At 27.7% G+C, this 23,691-nt stretch overlaps 1 protein-coding gene across 3 annotated transcripts; it reads left to right on the plus strand.

Moving 5' to 3' along the window:
* Window positions 1-1,704: 1,704 nt before the first annotated feature.
* On the plus strand, window positions 1,705-23,414 carry LOC129988950 (zinc finger protein 239-like). 3 transcript variants are annotated; one of them, XR_008785711.1, is made up of 3 exons: window positions 1,705-1,960; window positions 6,333-8,147; window positions 8,233-8,502. XR_008785711.1 is itself a non-coding variant. In XM_056097245.1 (2 exons), exon 2 carries the CDS (start codon window positions 6,494-6,496, stop codon window positions 7,544-7,546), a length of 1,053 nt encoding a protein of 350 aa, XP_055953220.1. In that variant the 5' UTR covers window positions 1,705-1,960; window positions 6,333-6,493; the 3' UTR covers window positions 7,547-8,502. The 3 variants fall into 3 exon arrangements, 1 of the variants encoding a protein (XP_055953220.1); XM_056097245.1 differs by having other exon boundaries at window positions 6,333-8,502; XR_008785712.1 differs by lacking the exons at window positions 1,705-1,960; window positions 6,333-8,147; window positions 8,233-8,502 and adding exons at window positions 19,131-19,353; window positions 22,769-23,414.
* The last annotated feature ends 277 nt before the right edge of the window (window positions 23,415-23,691 follow it).

A 23,691-nucleotide genomic window follows, 5' to 3' on the forward strand; every position in this document is an offset into this window, starting at 1 on the left:
CCAGTTTAGAAATTAGTACGAAATTTTTATCGGTATAGAAAGAAATACAGGAAATGGCATGGTCAAAGAATTATTAATGGATAACGTTTGTTGTTGGTAGTATAGGTTATTACAAAACTTTATTTGCAGATATTCTACATTCTTTTCTTTTTAATATTTCTTTATTATGATGTAAAGAAAAAAATACTTACACTTTTTTGCTGTAGAACACTTGCTAAATGTGTTGGATTTAGTAAGTTAATAAAGGAATTTCTTTGTTTTTCTAACAATATTCTGAGTTTGGAAATAAGAGTAAAACTGAATAAAATGTTTTATATATTGTTTTATATATATTTTATATATATGTTTTATTAAATATAGATATGTTTTATTATATATATATATGTTTTATTAAATATATATATGTTTTATTAAATATATATTTTATATAAATGTTTTATATATATTTTGCGACAAATTTTTTTGAAAAGATTATCCTCAACATAAATTCTTGAAAAAATTAATCATATTCTCTACACGAGTAAAAAGTAAAATCGCCTGAACTAGCAAAGTTCGAAATCGAATGTTTAAGGTGAAACTCCGTGTTCTACCGTCTATGCTTGCACGTTTAACGCTCACATCTTTAAGACATATTAAAATAAGTTCTATATTTTGCTTAAATTTTAGTTAAATTGGTAGGCAAGTCAATGAAAATAAAATTTTATCAATGAAACTTGATCTCCAATAATTAAATGAAAATTTTGATGATGAATATGACAGTCGAAGATAGATTAAATTAGAAATTTTAAATTGATTAGAATTGGTTAGAAATTTGTTTAAACTAAATTGAAATAAATAAAAATGTGAAGTTCAATTTCATTATTGAACGCTAAAATGAATTAATTTTTCCAAAAAATAAAAACAAATTTTAAAAATTTATAGGGAAGTTATATTCTAAAACATACGATACAATTTTAAAGTGTCCTATATCTTCGTCGAAATAAGAAAAATTTTATTAATTTACATATATTCATAATAATATATGTTAAATAATAAAAAACATTGGGAAAATAAAATATTAATTATTTTTTTAAATTTTAATTATTATTTTTATTCATTTCACTTAAAAATTGACAAATGGGGTTAATTAATAATATATATGCTTATAATTAATATTATGAAAATTATATTATTATTAATGATATTTCATTAAACTATTAACAATTATAATTTTTTTATAAAATTTAACATTTTATTATTAAAGTAATTTTGAATAATTCCCTTTCAGTTCCGAATTTCCAAATGGGTGCGCGGTTCCGGAACCGCAAAAAGAACAGTTCTGACACCATGTATTCTGCCATGTCCTTCAGTATTTATGAACAGTAAAAGATTTGAAAATAATGCCAGAGCGCATGTGTTTAAGATAATGTTATTTCTATAGTAGCAAAGTCTACTTACTACGTTTTAGTAGCAAGATATATAACCAAATAACTCTGGTCGAGGTTGGTGACATCTGGTGATGAAAAATCAACATAAAAAATTTCAAACATTCTCGTTAAAACTCTTTGAAGTTCCTTATCTAAAAAATGATGGTGTTTAAGAGAAATTTTCTCATCCTTTCCTTTTTCATCCTTTCATATATATATATATTTTTTTTTTAACCGAGGCTATTTCGGGCAAGCAAAAAGAGTAAACGCCGGTTTACTTGGATGATTCGATCTTCCGTGAACGTTCGTTCTCTAATCGATTACCGTTTCGGAGCCATCCTCTGAATAATGAAAAATAAAATAGCCTTCTACATCATAAGTAAACAAATGGGAAATCTATGTATTCGACATTCAAACATTATAATACAAGTGCTCAGTTACTCGCTGAGCATTTTATAACGTCGAAAGAAAGGAATATTTACAATTTTAAATTTAACAGATAAAGAATTGATAACTCTTTATTTACAAAAGGCTCACGAAAGTGATCAGAGAAGGTAACTTATTAAGAATGTGAAATTTATAGATATATTTAACGGAATAGAATCTTTAAAAATACATAGGATTATTACATACATACATATATATATATTAATAAATTAATTCATAGAATTGTTTATCTCCTTAATAATACTATGCAGGGAGCATGCTGGCTTATTTAAAGAGACAGAATTTTCATGGTTGTCAAATATAGAACTGTTTATGATTTTAATTTAATATTTATTTTTTTTTTGAAATTAAACAAATTATTTTTTCAAATAATATATGCACTAAACATATAGGTGTTTGTTTGATAAAAGGAAACATATGACACTTTTTTATTTTTATTTTGAATGCTTAATCATTCTTTCCCTCTTATTTAAATATTTTCATTTATTTTTCTAAAACTCTTCACTGCACTCAATTATAATGAAATTTTTTAGGAAATAATTTGAGTTACAGACTTTTTTCTTAAACATGATTGGAGTAGGTGAAGAAATTATAAATTGATCTATTTAACATATGCAGAATTTAGTGTTAAGGAAGAAACACCATGAAAGATCTGCATTGATAAATGCATTCATTGTTTTTTTTATATACTATTTCTGCCTCATTTTTTAAAAAACAGTTTCTGAATAGGTATTTTGCATGTGTGTCAAATTGTTATGCTGTTAAAGATTTCATAAATTTGCTCTTTTCAAGTTGTATAAAATAAGAAAATCAGGTACCAGAGTTTTTCCAAGGTGAAAAAATTCTAGCCAAATGCATAAAACTTTCTAAATGTCCACCTTTTTTTTTTTATGTCCACCATTAAGTACAAAATGCATCATATAGTGCAAGTTTGGAAAATGGCTGCCTACAGATGATAGAAAAGAGAAATAACTCACAAAAAAAAAAACAGGTACAATGTGGCAATTAGATATGAAACAAGTAATACAGAAGTATTTAAAATGGAAATCATGTCAATACTGATGACAAAAATTATCACAGAAAATGTTCGAATATATCTAGATATGGCAAATTGACACAAAAATAAAAGTTTATCCAAAATTTAACAATAAATAGAAGTACTATAATAATAGAAGAACTATATTATAGAATATACTATAATAATAGAACTACAAATATGAAAAATTGTTAAATATTTAGGGAAAAAATAAACCTACTAACCTCATTTGTTTCAAAAAATGTTTAAAGTAAAGATTTGAGAGTTGCACTACCATTTAACCTTCTGTTTGATCTTTTATTTTATTAATAACACTTATACTTTAAGGCTTGTTTTTAACAGTACTATGCAATTTATTTATGTAGTTAAAATATGTATATAGTTATTATACATACTTAAGATATAATTAATTTTAAAGCTATTAATTAGTAATTTTATTTTGTTATACCAGTTTGTCTTTCAGTTTTCACATTTAAATTTATCATAATCAGCATATAATATTATCTTTTCTTTGATTATTTATTCGTAAATAAATGTACTTTCTTTAATTAAGGTCTTATTAACTTCTAAACATTCCCTATTTTTAAGTATGGACTGTGGAAAAAATGTTGAATTGTATTCACCTCAATTTTCTGAAGCTCCATTAAATTATTATCAATATATTTGTTGTCAGAAATACATATTGCTATTCTTTTAAAAAATATTTTTTTTTTTGTGTGTGTGTGTGTGTGTGTGTAAAATTTAAAGCCAATTTTATTTGAACCATTCAGTTGAAACAATTTGAAAAATAAACAGTTTAAATAAGAAAGATTTTAAACTGAAGCATGCTATGAATGTGCATAGAAAAATAAGATGAAAATTTTTAAATGCATTCTGAAAAAATGTGTTGATCTGATCATGATAAGTTTAATTGATTAATTGCAAAGCATTGCATTGTTTTTTTGGTATAAAAGCGTCTTTTTTTTTTTTTTTTAACACAGAGAATTACATAAACAACAAAGTCTGTAGCCTATTTCAGCCTTCAAAACAAATTTTGGAATGTAAAAACCACTTTTCTTATCTCTGAAAATTTATCCCAAAATATATTTCATACTTCTTTTAGCTTGATATGAATATTATACCAAGTTTCATTCAAAGGAGAGTTTCAAATTCATTCGCCCTTTTCTGTTGTATACATTTTCTAATTGCTCCCTCTATTTTTTTGTTTGCATACATATTTCAGAAACAAATGAAAGTTTATTTCATTTGTATGACTAAATAATATTTTGATAAAAGTTTTTGGGTACTTTTCCATTAGCTGGGCACAAGCGAAAAATTGTCAAATAATGTAGAATTCCACCAAATTCCATTAACTGTTTTGTCATTAACTTCGCTGGGCGACTTGGCTCGCATTTGGTACACAATTGTCGACATTTGCACCCAGCTAACGGGAAAATACCAGTTTTTGAAATCACTGGAATTTTAAATATATTTTATATATTTTCAAATTAGCTATTGAATTGAGAAAACAATAATTCTTAAGAGATATTTTAATTAGATTGTTGTGTTTTCAATGTTTTTATCTATTTTATCCAAAAATACTTTTGTTTCATTAATAATTTTATTTTAATTGATAAAGTTATACATTAAGAATATTAGTATAAATTCTCTATCACTAATATATACAGTTGATATCATTTAACTGGATTGTTAATTATTTATATTATCATTCACTTTATATTATTAAAATATATTGTTCCTGGATTGATGTATTCAAATATGCACAAAATTATTCTCTACTTTGATCATTGCATTATTTCATGTTTGAAGTAGAGAATCGACTATTGCTTTTCATTTCCCATCAGTTTTAATGTTTAAAAATCTTCAAATTTCATATTCCATTTGTAATTAACTATCTTGGCATCATTTTTTGAATAAAATAGTGTTTGCATCTTCTATTTAAAGTAGAGTTATCAGAATTAGTTTAAGCTAACAGCTATGCTGCCAGACCTGGCTTAATATTTGTGGAATAGCCATAAATCACTGTTGCCTGCAACTGAACTGTGAAAATAAAATGAATAAATATAAGAACTGAATTGAGAATCAAAGATAAAATTGAAGGTTTTAAGAGCTATGAAAACATTAGAAATGAGTGAACACACAACTCTGTGGAACAATTGAAAGCTTTAGAGTTTCCTCTTCTTTGTAAGCATATGAAAAATTGTAGCTTTAGTGAGAGCAAGGTAAAGGAATGAATTGATTCTGACAGTATGATTGTATGGTTGATGATGATTCCAACAAGGATGTAAGTGCTGAAGAAACCCTCCGTCTAACTCTGATATGAAGCACATAATTATGAATGAAATAATGAAATCCAATATGCATCATCTTTCATCAATTTTTAAGTAAACAATACAGGTGTTACCATAACATAAATGAACTGTTCAGAAATAATTGTCAATAAATTACAATGAATGGATTTTTTAATTGTTATTTTTGAAATAAATTATAGATAGTTCTGGGATGTTTCCTTTTCTCTTTTCTCCTTTGATGTGATAGTAATATATTAGATATTACCTATTTCAATTATTACTATTATTTGATTATTGTTATAAAAATTCTTAAAACCTAAAATGTTCACATTAAGTGGCAATTATATGTATTATTTGATGTTGACTTACAAATCATTTTATCTTTAAAAATAAAAGAGCTCTTAAGTTTTACACTGAGAACAAGAGAAATGCAAAATCAAGGAACAATAGTGATAAATCAATAACAATTACTTTATATAAATGAAACTGAATTTCTTAATGCTAATCAAGAATGTTTGAGTCCTGATTATATTGATAAAAACAAACAAGTATAAACCCAACATAAAACATTTATCATCATTTTTCTTGCTCATGTGCTGTCATATCAGTAGAAATGGTACATAATGTAGGTGTCTATCATTTTCCTAAAAAACTTTTAAATGGAGAGAGGAATAGTGAATATTTGTAACATTTCATCATGACCATTGTGATATTCTAATTTTAAAATCATCAGGTGGTTTAATTTATAAGTTCTAATATTGAAAATTTTATTGGTGGTGGTGGAAAAAATATTTCATTTCCGTCCTTTATCTATTAATAACATAATTTCGTTTTGGGTTTTTTACAAATTATTCATTTTTAGGTTTGATCTGGATTTTTTTTTAATTATCCTGTACATCAGAAAGAGGATAAGGAACAATCCTGATCTGACATGCTCCTGATTCATGATAGGTCACATGAATAATTTATTTAGAATTAATTTAGTAATTCTATATCATTTCTTAAAAACATATTCTAAGAAATGTCATTTCTTAGAAATTTGCCTATAAAAATGAAAGAACTCAAACATTTCACTTTAAAAGTTATATATGTAATAAAAAAATTTAAAAAGTATTCATAGAAACAACTTGGTAAATATATTTTCTTTTTCAGATATCTTCCGAGAACGGCAAGATAAAATGAGGGACAAAGTTTTAATTTAAATATTTTGTATCACTGCACAATACATGAACAAATAAAAAGCAGTTTATATAATTCATCTATCCACCATTCCAACTGAATTTTGAGAAAGAAACAAGTGTGAATGGCTCAAGATGGCAGGCTCTGTCAAGGGTGATGAAACAAATTTGATTGATGATCTGTGTGTTAAAGACATTAACAGTGAAATAAATTCCCTAAAAGAGATTCCCACAGTTGAAGAAAAATTCATATGTGATATCTGTGGTAAATCATTTTCTAAAATTACTAATTTTAATTATCATTATCGAACTCATACAAATGAAAAACCATTTTCTTGTCATCTATGCAGTAAAAAATATTCTCAAAAAACTGCTTTGAATTATCATATTTTTGTTCATTTAAATGAAAAACCCTTTTCTTGTGATATATGTGGTAAAAATTTTTCTCGAAAACCAAGTTTAAAATATCATTATAGAACTCATACCAATGAAAAACCCTATTCTTGTGAAGTATGCAGTAAAAAATTTACTTGCAACAGTCATTTAATTGGACATTCACGAACCCATACAAAGGAGAAACCTTATTCTTGTGATTTGTGCAGTAAAACATTTCGTCGTAAAACTTATTTAACTGCACATTTAGCTCTTCATAAAAATGAAAAACCTTATTCTTGTGAAATATGCAGTAAAAGTTTTTCTCAGAAATTTCGTTTAAATTACCATCGCCGAATTCATACCAATGAAAAAACTTTTGTGTGTGAAATATGCTGTCGAGGATTTATGGAGAAAAATCATTTAAAGAATCATCTTCGTATTCATACAAAAGAAAAACCCTATTCTTGTGATGTGTGCAATAAGAGATTTACACAAAAATCTGCTTTAAATTTTCATTATACAACTCATACCAATGAAAAACCTTACAACTGTGAAATATGCAGTAAAAAATTTTCTCTTAAAAGTCATTTAAGTTTGCATTTACTTACTCATACAAATGAAAAGCCCTATTCTTGTGATATATGCAATAAAGGATTTTCTCATAAAAGTAATTACAATAGACATTTAGTTACTCATTCAGATGAGAAACCCTATGCTTGTGATAAATGCAGTAAAAGTTATTATCAAAAATCACATTTAAATCGCCATTATCTAATTCATACAAAGGAAAAGTCTATTTCTTATGATCTATGAAATAAAAATTTTAACCATAAACAAAATGTGAATGAGCATTATGTAACTCATACCAATGAAAATTCCTATTTTGTGAAAAATGTAGAAAAATACTTTAAGTCAATACTTTTATACTTTAAAAAAAAAGGAAATCTTTAGTTAGGGATAAATATAATAAGACACTATCTATGAAAAGTTTTTTCAATGAGCAATGCTATATTCATAAGAGTTAAAAAATTTCACTAGACATTTATTTACCATACATAAATGAATTTCCAACATTGAACTAAACAATATCATGCTGATAAGATGAACAAATTTGCATTTAGAAATACTTGTATAAATATTTATGGTGCCCTATTTTAAAGTTTTGATTGTTTCGTTGTATAGTGATTTAATTTTAATATTAAGGCAAAACAGTTTTCTTTGTACATTTTTTTTTTTCTATTTCAACTAATGATGCAATCAAATGGTGAAATTATCTATTATTTTTCATAGATCTGAAATTGAGTAATTATTTTTTTAAAAAATATGCACTTTCACTCATACCTCTGTGATGATTGAAGATTGCAAAATTCATACTTCTGGCTACTTGATACTTCTGCTTTTATAGTGAATGATGGTATGTTTTTCCTTTCTATGAAAATTTTGTCATTATAAATTTAAATGTTTTTGCTATGTTGCATTTTAAAAGAGTTTAGTTAAAGAACTTTTTGTTTCAGTAGAATAACGTTTGAGAAATGATGTGTATGATCATTGGTTTCCTGTCTGCCAGTCTTTGTGTAATTTATTATTTATTTATTATTCATATATATGTTCATTTTTATTTATGGAAATAAACTGGGACAAACTTGTTAATAGTCATTCTCTTTATATATATATATATATTAGTAATAAATGCCAAGTTAAAAGGAAAAAAATAGTATCAAAATTAAACTAAATAAAATAAGAACCCGGCCTGAAGACTTTCTCAAAGGTCATCCTCAGGCAGGGATTTTTTCTGTTAGAAATCTGACTATAGTCCAACGGTATTGACCCCTTGTGACCCGAAAATCCCCTGAAATTAAGGCCTACTAAGAGAGACACCATTTTTTACAGAAATGAAACAAAACAATAAATTATAAAAGAATACGACCACCAATTAAGCAAAAAATACAATTACATAAAATAAACTATATAAGAACTCTCATAACCTCTCTCTCTCTCTCTCTCCATTCAAGGTAATAAATAATTGGAGAGGCGTAAGTAGAAACAGAATTAATACACGGGGAACAAGATGGAACAATTTTTGTAAAAAAGATTTTTACCTGCTGCTGGTATGTCCTTTCCTTTTTGTTTTAATAATTGGTTATGAGAGTTCTTATATAGTTTACTTTATGTTGTTGTATTTTTTTGCTTAATTGGTGGTCTGTTCTTTTATAATTTATTGTTTTGTTTCACTTCTATAAAAAATGGTGTATATCTTGGGCCTTAATTTCAGGGGATTTTCGGGTTACGAGGGGTCAATACCATTGGACTAAAGTCAGATTCCTCACAGAAAAAAACCCTTATTTTGAATCCCTGCCTGAGGGTGATCCTTGAGAAAGTCTTCAGACCGGATTCTTTTTTTTTTTATTTGGTTTAATTTTGATTCCATTTTTTTTTCCTTTTAGCTTGATATATATTACTAATGTGTCTAGATTCATCTGTGTTTTAGTTGTAGCTGCATTTGTACTGTCTAAATACAATAGTGCTTTTTCTACTTTTTTTTTTTTTTGCTGTTTTTAGTTTGATCCGGAAATATTTTTTTATTTCGTTTCCAAAATAGTTTTAATTTCATAATGCTTATATTTTTGATTTGATAAAACATTATCTCAAGAATCACGTTTAAATCAGCATTCTCAAATTCAAGCAATTCAAAAGCCCTTTTCTTGTTATGCATGTGATAAAGAATTCTCTCAGAACTATTATTTAAATTAGCAAAATCAAACCCCTAATAAAGAATGCCTTACGTTTGTGAAATATGCATGATTTTTTTTTCTTTTTGTAAATAAAAAAAAGTGGAAAAAATCTGCTTTTTGTTATGTGCCATAAAATGTTTTAATAAAAATAAGAAAAGTTGCTAAATTCTGGAACAAACTGAAAATAGGTATTGAAACTGCCATTTTGATTTTGTGTTTATTCCAAAATCAAGACAAAGGCATAATGTTATATCAGAATATCCACATTACATCAGCAATTTCATTTTATGAATTGTTATACTGCCTGTAGTAGCTTCTACTTATATTTTTAATAAATTGTTTTTTCGACCAACTGATTCACTATAAAAATTGGTTTATTTTTAATTAAATTTCTTATGTGTAATGTAATATACACGATTTAAAACTGTTAATTTCATAACTTTACATTTATGCTGTTCATTGTCCATAAGAACCATTTTAATAGAGTCATGTTGCCTGGCATCATAAGACTTAAAAATGTACTCTTCAGATTCTATCTTCTATCTTTCTGAATGCTGTACTTCATTTTCATATTCATCAGGTAAATACGTATATTAAACACGATTTTTCAGCCTTAGCATTCAATATTGGATGAAAAACTTGGGATTTAATATTTCTGAAACAATGAAATGGGTTTGAATTTCACGGCAACAATGTAATCTGTTACTGAAAATCGAGTTATATATATATATATATAATTTAGAAAAATGCCAACATTCAGGAAAAATTTATATGTCCTTTAAATTGATGTGATTAATTTTTTTGAAGATACATAAAAATTGTCTGTTGTTGTAATATGTTCAGAAGTTATCATGAATAAACTCCAAAGTTTTGCTTAATTTTTCACTGATTAAAATATTAAAAAAAAAAAATCCAAGGAAATGCATTTTTATGTCCCAATTTATGTCTTTGGCCAAATTCAGTAGCTCTGTGTCTGATGTTCTAATCAGAAGCGCCTCTTTACCCTTATTATTAATAGAAATATGTTGCTACCTGACTGGTTTTGGAGATCGGCGCTTTCATTTGAAATATTGATTATATATCTACATTTTGAACAGTTAATTGGGAATGTATTTTGCTTTTAATGTTTGAAAACATTGAAAAATATAAATTAAGTAACAACTGAAATTTATACAAAACATTTTTTTTTACTTTTTTTCTCTGCTTGCTTGCATAATAAATAGTTTAAATATTTTGAACTAAGCATCAATCGATAGCTAAACTGAGCAACAAAGAAATAGCTGATGAGAAAGTTGCAACAGATGTGCCTGTCATTGGATGAAAGTGTTTATATGATGCTTCGAAAAACAAAATTAAATAACCTGAAATTAAAAATAAATTTCCAAAAACAATATCTAGAAAAAAAAATGTAAAAAATATCATTTAAAAGAAATTCCCAACACTTTTCAAATAATATATTAAGGTGTCCCAAAAGTTTTTTTTCTCATCGCGCTATCAATTGTCTTATCTGGCTTTGCTTGTGCAAACACGTAGGCTTATCTATTAACCGTCTATGTCATCTGTTTCAGTTGTACCAGAGCTCTACTGCACCGCAAAAAAGTTCTTTTGCCCATTTGGTGGGATTGGAACTAATTCCTCAAGGTAAAACAATGAATTCTACGAAATACTGTCATCAACTGGAACAATTAAAAGCTGCCATAACAAAAAAAAAAAAAAAAAAAAAAATGGCCAGAATTAATGAACAAACAATGCGTTGTTTTTCATCATGACAACGGCAGACCACATATTGCATTAGTCGTAAAAGAGAAGCTTTTACAGTTTGATTGGGGTGTTTTACCATATCCTGCATACTCTCCAGATCTTGCTCCATCCGATTATAACTTCTTTTTGTCCTTAAAAAATTCTATCGCGATAAGCGCTTTAAATCCATCAGCGAAATAAAAGCTCACCTCGAGGATTATTTCTTGTCCAAAACACAATACTTTTGGGAAGAAGACATAATCAGACTTCCTGAGAGATGGAAGAAGGTAATAGAGCAGAAGGGTTCTTAAATAACAAAATAAATTATATCTTAAGAAGTAAATATTGTGTATTCATTTCATGTTAGAAATAGGAAAGAAACATGGAACACAATAATATTTTGTGAAGAGTAAAAATTTGTTTTCATTTCTTTCTTAGTTAAATGATTTTTTTTAAAAAAAGAAAGCCAAAATGTAATAATTGTAAAATTAAAATGAGATTGAAAATTTATAATTAGAAAATAAAACAAATAGAAAATGTTTAAAATCTCTTTACCAAAATCATCAATATGAAATTGTCGTGAAAAAAATATTTCATGATACAAAATTTATCGAATGAAATAAAAATGATATTTAAAAAAACGAAATTAAATTATCTTTAAAAAATGTGGGTTTGTAGCTTACTCTCATGTTCCGGAAATGAAAAATAAGGTCAATTTTCCGGGAAGACTTAGTATAATGTTATGATTCACGAAAGGAAAAGGAAGTAATCAATTTATGGTATTAAAAAAGGAAAAGTATTTGAAGAAGTATTAGTTAGCCTCAACGAAAAGGTAATAGCTATTTAGGAAACCGCAAGTAGACATCTAGGATATAAATCAATTATTTGAAATTTTCAGGGAAAAAAAACAAACAAGATTAATTAAATGATGACGCATGTTATTTAAAAATTCCTGCTGAACCTCCAAGTAACGGACCGATTTAATAAACAGGCAAAAGGAACAACCGCCTAAGCGCCAGATCTAGATTTTTTTTATGACATTTTCAGAAAAGCAGCATTTCTAATTAATTACCTTTTGCAAGTTTTATGTTCTTTTGTACTTTTGAAACTGTCCGATTCTATAATTAAACAGCTTTTAGGTAGAATTAAAAAGAAATGTTTTTTTTTAAACTATCTTATTTAAAATTACTTTCAGATTTTGATGTTTGTATAGGAGAGACACTAAATATTGTTCTCTTGAAAATTACTTGATAAATTTGTACTTTTTCGAAAAAATCTACTAATTAAAGTACCTTATATACAGAATAAAATTAAAGTTAGTATAAAAGTATCTGTTTTGGAAAAGGAGCGAGATCTGCACTGCCTAAGGACCTCTAAAGGACTTAATCGGGTGCTGAGCAAGTGAGAATAATGACTCAATCTCATACGAGATCTCAACCTTCCATCAGACAGACAACGCTGTGGAGCATGAAAACCACACATCATTCGTTGATTTGAAGAGTAATTGTGTAAATCAAATCCTAATTTTTAAGACATCTGGAAAGACTCAAATCTTAGTAAATGTCTGTTAACTTAACTCAAAACATTCCGAATACATATAAGCGCCGCTCACTAAGTCGATTTTATGATATGTACCTCATTATTATGTCTAATTATAATCTTTGTATTTTCGGCAACGGCAACGTCGTGATGTTTCGGAGTTCCGCGATGTGACAAAGTGGTCACGAGCACCTCCACATCATAATTTGGAATAGACACTTTAATTTGTTAGTTTAGGGAAAGTTAAAATTAATTGAAACTAGTTTAGACGAGCGCAGTAAAGCTCTAACGTCATGAAATTTGGTAATTAATTTTTGTATATTTAAAATTAATGGTACAGTTAATTTAATTAAAATAATGTAAAGTTTATTTATGGGGTAAAAAGAAAATTTAATGGATTTACGTTACACGTGTCTTTTTCTATGGAAACTCACTTTAATTGGGCTGAATAAAAAAATTTCAGAAAATTATACTCGCGTGTATAGTCATCGTAGCTATCTAAGGCCTAAACAGTAATAATTTTGAGAATCTTAAGCCACCAGATTGGCAACAAAGTTAGGAGGTTCTCAGCTTTTTAACGGCTGTGAAATTGATATATACATTATCAACTGCAGCTCTAGGTCTTTTCCTAGAGCTGGGTAATGTTGGATCATACGCTGGTAAATTTAATTACTCGTTGCGAATCTGGGGTAACTTTGCGAAGAATTTGATTCTTTTAATAAATTCCGAAACAGGTTCAATTTTGAGGTCGTTGTGTATTATTTTTCCTCTGACATACCAGGGTGCGTTAACTATTTTCCTCAGTTGTCTGTTTTGAAAAACTTGCAACCTCTTGATGTTAGTGGCTGATGTCGCCCCCCCCCCATATTTGGGAGCCGTACATCAGAATTCTGTAGGCGGTTCAAGGTCACATTTTCTACCTCATTACTGGTTATCTGCGTCGCAACACTGAGGCAGACAATAGTGCCACTTTTTTTTCTTTTACACAACTGTTAAGGTATTCCGATAGCTTTCTGCTTTATACTTTGTTCAAGTTCGTTATAGTTTGTTCGGGATTGTGGGATTCATTTACGCTCGCATTGTAGGTTTACTGGGATTTAATTATCTTTGGCAGGAAAACTTGGCGTGCATAGAGAATCCAAATTTCTCGCATTGATAAGAGAATTCTCGCGGTAAAACTGATAAGTTCTCACTAAGAATTTTTCTCTTCTAAACATTGATATTATGATGTCTAATAGAAAATTATATTTTACAAAAATGATAAAGAAGATAGATGTCTAAAGAGGACATTTTCACTTAACGAAATTTGAAAGCTATATCTTAGCTAGAATAGGATATCTAATACATAGGGAATTGAATTTTTACGCTATGACAAGACAAGTTTTGGCTTCAAATTCAGGTTTTAGTGATACAACTATATAAATTAACAAAATAATAATAATAATCTAATGTAATAAAAATCTAATGTGCGATTATCAAATTTTTTTGGAGCCATAATGATTGGATGATGCACTGGTTGCATTCTGAAATAAATGCTTTCTTCCGAATTTGTGGCCAGTCCTTCGAAATTTAAAACTAAGCATATATCTGCAAATTTTTTAGATATAAATGGGAAATTTTGTACGTATAGATGAAAATAAGAGAAAAATTATACTAATTCACTCTTGAAATCATGATGGACGTATAAAAAGTTAATTTTTGCAATTTTCGTACAATTGCATTCTTTACTTAATCAAATTTTATAATTGAAAGCATGTCTAGATGCGGTATTTAAAAAAAAAAAAAAAAAAAAAAAAACTTATTGCTAAGTGTAACCACCTATTGCTTTTTAGGGGGAAAAGTGACTTCAGAAACCATGCTTATATAGCTGTGAAATTAGTCTTATCTTACGGCCTAATATTTAAATATTTACTATTGTAATTTCAATTTTGATTACGATAAAGGTTCAATCTATATGAATCTATACTGTTGGTAAGAAAATCAAGAGAAGGAATAAAGGAATTTAAAAAAAAAGAACGAATAAAATATAAAGTAATATATTTTATTTTTTGGTTTCTTTCGTGTATAGATTTAGGACAAATTTAAAATTAGTATTAAATGTTTGGTAGCGCTTTTAAGAAAATAGGCAGAATTTTGCTACTGCATTTACCTGCGTGTAAAACTTTAGCTCATCCTACTGTATTTGAAAATTAAGCGTTTTAATGTACGACATATTGTTCCGAACCTGTGATGTTGCTTCCCAGCATAACTGCTTCCATAGGAGGTCCCGGAGCTTGGCGACCATTTGGCGACTTGGCGACGAATTTGGCGCCAAAATAGATTATACCCGAAACATCGAGAATTTTCCCGATCCGTCGAGTAGGAACGGAGATACGCCTCGAACGTTCTTGATTGGTTGAGAGGCTTCTAGCCCCGCCTCCTGAGACCTATAAAAGGAAGCAGCCGCAGCTGCCGGGCAGTCGTGAACCTGGGCGGTGAATTGAGAAGAAGTCGGAAGCGGCAGAGCAGAGCAGAGTAGAGTGAACCAGAGTCGTCGTCGTGAATTGGGTTGTGAACCAGTGGAGTCGGAGAGTAGTCGGAATCGAAGAAAGAACTGGCCTTCCACAGATTAGCGGAGCAGCGACGGAGTCAAGTGAGTACTGAATTAAGTTGTACGCTACGGTCTGTTGTCTGCATGTCTCGGCTGAAGATAATCGTCTGCTGTGCTGTATATAGTTGTCGTCTTTGTGCTGTCCTGTGTGTCTTCGTGCAAATAAACGTCGTTGTTTTATTTTCTACTGCCTCCTGCTGATATAGTGTTCTCCATACCATATAACTCCCACTATCCAAACGGACCCCGGAAATTCCGTAACAACATAGATGCTGCATTTATATGTCGATTGCTGGTACATTGGAAGCTAGAAAATGCTATAAGCTAGAAATGTGGTAATATATTTCAGATTTGAAGGAATTTCAGTAATTATCAACATTTTCTTATTGAAAATATATTTTTTTCTCTGAGAATTAACCAACGGTTATTTTTTAAATTATTATTATGATTCTTATCTCATTTATTTTAGTCAAAGTGCTTATTAATTTGCAAAAAAAAAAAAAAAAGCAACTTATTTGAACAATTTTAACTTAAAAAATACATTAGCCCATTTCAAGTATCAGCTTGTGGAATATATATACATATTGGAAGAACTAAATATTATTGATATCCATTTAAATTTGAATTTAATACTCTTTATATGCATTTTTTTTTTCATTTTGTTATTTGTTTAAATATATCAAATTTGTTGTTTTTTGTTTTAAATATATAAAATTTGGTATGTTATTTTATGACTATAATTTTTATTTCAATCAGAAAAAAAAAAGCGTCTGTAATGGAAATTCGATTTTCAGATATTAGTGCCCATTTACCAGGGATTAACTGCCAAAAAAATTAGCCGAAAATCAGACGGTAGATTCAGTAAAAAATGCTAAATTCATGCCAAAGATTAATATTTCATAACTATTCTACTATTCTATACCATTCAAGGCGTTCTTGGCACCTTTTTAAAAAAATGTGCGAAAAAATTTTATAGAGACCACTCTAGCTGGTTTTTTAAAATTATTATTATTTGTTTTATTTACTTAAGAAAATATCTCAGATTCAACGATTGAATAAAATTGTTTGCTTACACTGCCAGCTTAACGTCCTTACTGAAACGTACTGACGTGGGAAAAAAAAGCAAGCTTTGTCAAAACCATGGCAGTGGAGAAGGAGAAAGAGTAAAGAGTGCGGAAATCGAGTGTTCGTGAAATGCCTACAGAAATTACATAGACTATAATTCCCTACAGTCTGGCATAACTCGCTCGTTCCTTTGATTTTTCCGTTAAGAAATAATAGAAATATCCTTATTTCATTAACTTCTATAAGCATTTACACCATCAGATGACAGTTACTAATCGGACTTATTGACTTTTAGTGGATTTAGCGCAGCTATAACCGCTAACAAGCGGTGATGTAAAAATTCCAAAAAATCGAGTACGTATTTTGAACACTACTTTTTTTATTGATTAAAACCCAAATTCGACTTAAAACTACAATTGTTGATGCAAAATCATATCAAATTTCAATTATTTCAGCCATTATATGTTTTCTAGTCATCGCATTTATATGCGAGAAAGAAAGACTGACAACCGATTAACCGCTTGAAGACTTTAGATCCAAATTTGATACAGATCTTTAGGTGTTAACACTTCAATGCATCATGTAGCCATTTGGCTGCACATTTTTTCCATTTTTAAGTTTCACATGACTGTTTCAAAGGGCAACAATGAGTGATTAGAAATCCTTTTTTAAATGCGTTTTGATAAACATTTGCAGAAAACACCGGTATATGACAAGAGCGGAACTAAAATTAGATTTAAACTGAGAACTTAGAAAAATACCAAAGGGGTCTTTTATTTGAATAATTCTACCATTACAAATACTATAATATTTTATTTCCATTGTAAAAAAAAAAAATGTATTGGTAAAATGGGACTTTTATTTTTATTTCAGAAGTGTTACAACGTTATTTATGTTCCTGGGATATTGTTTAATTCACAATGTAGCCAACTGACACATTTCAATTGTTTTGTTAAAATTTCACCAGAAAAAAAATAAACTAAAATTTTTTAGATAATTTTCCTAAACTATACACAGCTATTCTACGCACATATATTTTTCGCATAAAAAAATGAAAAATCATACATTTTAGGGTTAAATTTCTATTCGAAATTTCATTTTCATTAGTTGTTTCCTTTTTGAATTATCAAGTTTACATGCTGCTAAAAAGCAGACCAACAGACAGTCAACCTTTAGACAGATTTGGTTCGAAATTTGGTAAGAATCTACATTTTGAATGCTAAAATTGTGAATCAAATTATCGTCTATGCCAGTAAAAGTGCAAATTGTCAACCTCTTGATAGATTTGATTCCACATTTGTTTCATATTTACATTGTACATGCTAGACGTGCTATTTGATGAATGTGCTACTTACAAGAACTGTACTCAAAATCTTATTGAAAAATAACAACAATTTTTTTTAATATTAAAAACATAAAATTGTTATCATTCCGAGCAACATGGAGTAAGTATATCATCTAGTCTATTTATTTATTTTCATATTATACTTCGGGAATTTTTTATAATAATCCCATTGTTTTCTTAACAAAACTATGTGTGGGAAATAATAATCTTAAAAAATCAATTGTCAACTCTATTTTTTAAAAACAAAAATTACTTAGAAATACCCCCACAATAGAAGCAGTATATAGGAGCTTTATCAATAAAACTCCATTTTGAAATGACCGTAAAAAGATGACTATTGGACAAAATGTTAACAACCCTGTTTATAGTTTACACACATACACTAAAAAAAAAAGTTAAGAAATTTATCATTTGCGAGTAATCGCTGTATACATTATTGTTAATGAAAATTGGCCGTGGAACATCTTGTGGACGGATGAGGCCCAATTTACTTAAATAGGAATGTCTATACATAACTGCAGAATTTGCACCAAATAAATTCCTTATGTTATCTATATAGCTGATACATTCTTCTAATGTCACCGTTTGGTGATTTTAGGTGATTATAAAGATTCTATATTAATCCACTGACAATGCTTTTATTTATATAATATCATTCTTGCAAACTTTTTAATAATTGTAATCTGCCATCAAGGTCTGTAGAAGGGATTGGATTACTTTACTTCTGGTGGATGGAAAGATGAAGAATAAACAAACAAAAAAAAATGTTATAAAGCAGTTATCGGGGAAGGAAATTTAAAGATTGAAAATTGGAAAAGGTTTATTTGATTTTTTAAAGAATTATAGTAATAAATTTTATTTTATTGTTTTTTTTCCTTAAGAAATTTAAAGACTTGTGCGTCCTTTGAATGTAAAACAAGATTACAGGAATTACAAGATTTAAAATACAGGAAGCAATCGTAATGGAAATTAAACTATTGTAAGATTTTATCAGACTTTTAATCCTGATTTAAATTATATGTATTACAAATCTTTAAAAAAAATAAACTATTCCATGCAACATGAAATTGAATATTATATTTGTTTGCTTGCAATATACTTTCTCTCTGCACTATTAAATATAAAAGACAAGTACATCAAATGTTTAAAAAACTTACTTATTTCTTAGTTAAAATTTATAAAATGAATATATATGGATAGAAAGAAAAAGCATGTTTAAAAAATTACATTTAATTACTAAAAAAAATAATTGAAATATTAGTTAAAATATTTTTTTTTAATGTCTTTAGAAATGTGAAGATAATTAAAACGAATTTCTAGATCAGAAGCAGTGAATTTTAAACTTTTCTTTGAACTGATGATTTTGCACATTCGAAACCTCAAGTACAAATTTTGGTTCTGAAAAATTTGACAAAAAGTGAATACCAATCCATTCAATTGATACTCGTTCCAGAATCGTGCTTATCCGAACAGCAAGATGCAGCTTTCTCCATGAGAGATGTAAACAAACTGGGAGTTGCATTATACGCGGCTTACAAATTAGAAGGAGCTCAATTACTGGCAGGACGTGCTATAAAAAATAATATAATTTGGAACTCAGTCGTACAAGGTATTGCTAACTCATTATTTATTGGAAGCTTGCGAAGTTCATCGATGAGAATTACTTGTTAAGAAAATAAAACTTGTAATAGTTTAACATTGAAAAGTATGGATCCGATATATATGGTTGTACGTATCATATGATAAGACAACTTTTTGAAATAAACTAATTCACATTTTTAATTTAGTTGATCAATATATGTTTTTATCTTCTAATTACCGCCATATACGTTGAAAATAAAAATTAGCAGTTGGTGTTTTCAACTATGTAGATTGTAGGAACGCTTATATATCAGATCCAAGTATGGGAGGGGACAAATAAACTGCTTAAAAAGATAAAAAAGTAGTTTCCATATATATAAATTTATAAAAAATACAAATTCTATGGATTATAAAATGTTAGGATAATATTAACAATTTTTTTTATAATTGGCCAGGATTCTATCTTTTATAGTATTCACTTGGTATTTATAATTATCGAGTTTCTACTTAAATAACACTGTATATAACAATGATCATCATAACTTAAAAAAAGTTATGCATTATCATAAAGTTATTACATTAAGAATTTAGCCTTAAGTAAATTATTAATATATTATTAATTTAAAAATGTATTGAATTGTCTAACAAAATTGCATAACTTGGTCCAGAGTGAAATGGGTTTCTGGCCAGGATCCTCATAGCACGAACTTACTGCCTACGGCCACAAAATGCCTACTCTGTTACTGCTATGTAGGGAACATGTTGTCATACCTGAAAGACAGAATTTTTATATTCACAAAATATGAAGTAGTTTATATTATTTGATAGAATATTTTTTTAAAATTAAAAGAAATTATTACTTTCAATATATAATGCACTAGTTAAATACACTGAGATATGTTCACAAAAACATGTATTGTTTAGGATTTTTTATGTTTATTACATAATTATTTTTTCTTCTTTTATTTATATTCTTTTATTTATTTTTTGAAACATTTTGACTGTATTACAATCAATAAATTAACTTTCTTCTAGGAAATTAGGTGTGATATGAATCATTTTGTATGTGTGTGTGCAGCATTGAAGTAAATAGGAAATTTTGAATTGATCTGTTTAATATATGTCATATTCACTATTGAGAAGGAAATCTCATTAGTGGTGCTATATTAATTGTTTCTTGTTGCATAATCCTTTTGTTTCTCTTTTGACAACAGTTTTTATGTTTGCCTTTTATATATACATGTGCATGAAATTTTTGTGAGGAAAAGTTATGAAGGGTATTATACACATTCTTTTCAGATTGTTTGTGATTTCAGTGAAGTGGAATTCATTATTTGTCTTCTACTACTCTTTTTTTTTAATAGTAGCTCATTTTATATGTCCTAACATTGATTTGATTTTTAATGATTAACCTGGAAAAACATAAAATAGCCTTATTTGGTATAATGCCAAAATTAAATATTATTTTTTATATCATAAATGGATTATATTAAAGAATTTATTTTATAACAACATATATATATATTTTTTGTTTATACTTATTATTTTTTTTGATCAAAAGTTCTGACTTCTTGCCAGGAAGAGGTGGGGTCCAGATCTAAAGTCAAACATTAAGTTGCATCAAAAAATTTCCTTGTTAATTTTTTACTTGGTCATATTTGTTTGTTTTAAATGTTTTACTGATTCATTTATTATAAAAACAACAACCTCTTAAAAAATTCTTTGTATTCAAATAAAATGGTTAAACTTTATCAATTAGATAACTTGATCTAATTTTTTTATTCATTTTATAAAATATTGTATAGTCAATACAATTTTCTTTTTTCATTCAATAAAATATTATGCCATTTATTTGAAGATGATAAATTTATAGGAAGCCTTTTCATCTCAATTATATTGTGTGAATCGAGCATGCAGTTTTTTTCATCTTAAATTGTTATCATTGTCTAAGTTAATGTTAATTTAATATAGAGTAAAATGTTATATTTTATCTCTTTATTACAGCTTTAAGAAGTTATATAAAACCATTAAAATTCTGGTTTCATAATACCTCAAGGTACTTGATAATGTAATACCAAGTCATTGCACCACTATTCCATTTATATATATAAAAAAAGAAATGTGGAGTTCCCATATTATTAAGAATGCAAAAAATTCAAAATTTCAATTCTTTTAGTATAGTATAAAAGATGATGCATAAGAAATACTACTTGAATGCTATTTCAATCCTTATTCCCCTTTCACATTTGTTTTTTTAAATTGTTTAACACTGCAGAATAATTGGAAATTCTTCAGGCTATAATAAAATGTCTCTATTGAAATTATTTGATGATCTCAGAAATGTTTTCAATTTTAGTTAATTTGGTTTATAAGTTAGTGGTTTATCAATTTGATTCTTATTCTGGTCTTGAAAGATATTTAACATTCCTGTCCACTCCCTGTCTTCAAATTTTATTCTGCTTATGTCAAATAGATGATGAATTTGATACATGAAAAAATAAATCTGCAGTTTTAATCCAACATTTTATTTTTATTGTTAAGCACTTGATTTGTAGTTTATTTTTTAACAATTTTATGCAGTTTAAGGCACAAAAGTGAAATTTTCAGATTCTTAAAAGATACTGAATGGATGATTCACTGTTCTTTTACCTTGGAGACTTCAAAAAATGGATTCTGGAAAATGCAAAAAAATTTTGGCCTTTGGCCTATAAAGGTGAGGTTTCGACATAAAGAAGGAATCTCTCATTTCATTTGTTGTATAAATTCAGTGCTGAAGTACTACTAATAGCAGTATTCCATTATTTAATTTGCATTTTGCTTGTTTCCTTCGTTTCAACAACTAATGTCTGTAGTTTATACCTTGGATGTTTTTTTTTTTTTTTTACTAATGCTTCAGCTTTTCTGGAATATTCATTCAACAGTGCGTTGTTTTTCATTATCCAATTTGTTGGAGTAAATTCACCAATCACTCATCAGACAATTTTTGAACAATGCTTTAAAATCTTGTAACTTTTTGCCTTGATCAATGTTTTATCCTAAGTATAAAACCATGGGAAAGTTTAACTTATTAACTCTGATATTAAAAATTCTAGCTTTATTAAAAGAAAATTCTATATAATTTCTAACTATTTTATCTAAACAGTATAATTCTATCTTTATTATTTGCAAATTTTTAATTTTATCAGAGTTTTTAAATTAACTTGTATATCAGAGAGTTAATAAAGACGGGTAATTCTAATTTTTAAAAAAATTATGGCTGTTTATATAGACTTTCTTATAATTAATTTAGTTATTCTATATCAATTCAATTGTTAAAAGAATTTGTTCATCATTCATTTCAATTTGAAGGCAAATGATTGCATCATTGGCAATTACATATTTCAATTTTAAAAGTGATAAAAGTATGTGGAGATACAAAGTAATAAATACATTTCCTTTTTCAGATGTCTTTCATAAATAATCTGCTGAAATGAAGTGGCAAAGTTTCAGTCATACCACTTCATGACTTCTATACAAATAAAAAGCATGGCAAATAAAAGCAACTCATATACAAATTTTTACAATTAAACTGACTGTGATACAACTTCAGTTGAAATTTTGAAAAGAAAAAGAAAATCCCGAGTTTCAAGATGCAGACTTCAATCGAAATCAATGAAATGCATTTACTGAATGATCTGTGTGTTAAAAGCTTTGATACTGAAACAAACTGCCAAAGTGAGCTATGTATAGATGAGAAAAAGTTTATATGTGACATATGTGGTAATGCTTTTTCTAAATTAAGTAACTTTAAATATCATTATCGAACCCATGCAAGTGAAAAACCCTATTCTTGTGATATATGTTGTAAAACATTTTCTACAAAATATCATTTAAATGAGCACTGTCATATTCATAATAATGAGAAACCATACTCTTGTGAAATATGTTGTCGAGGATTTACTATGAAAAGGGTTTTAGATAGACATCTTCTTATTCATACAAAACAAAAACCTTATTCTTGTGGTTTGTGCAGTAAAAGTTTTACTCATAAATCTAGTTTAAATTATCATTATAGAACTCATACAGGTGAAAAACCCTTCCCGTGTACAATATGCAGTAAAAAATTTTCTCACAAAAATCATTTAACTGCACATTTACGTATACATACTAATGAAAAACCCTATTCTTGTGATATATGTAATAGAAAATTTTCACACAAGAGTAATATAAATAGACATTTAGTTACTCATACAAATGAGAAACCCTATTCTTGTGATATATGCAATAAAAATTTTACCCAAAAATCAAGTTTAAATGAGCATTATCGAACTCATACTGATGAAAAGCCTTATTCTTGCGAAATATGCAATAAACAGTTTTTTCGTGA

The sequence above is a fragment of the Argiope bruennichi genome, chromosome 10, assembly GCF_947563725.1.
Source record: "Argiope bruennichi chromosome 10, qqArgBrue1.1, whole genome shotgun sequence".
Lineage (NCBI taxonomy): Eukaryota > Metazoa > Arthropoda > Arachnida > Araneae > Araneidae > Argiope > Argiope bruennichi.

Coding starts and splice junctions, on each gene's coding strand:
- LOC129988950 (XM_056097245.1), top strand. CDS start 6,494: ATGGCAGGCTCTGTCAAGGGTGATGAAACAAATTTGATTGATGATCTG.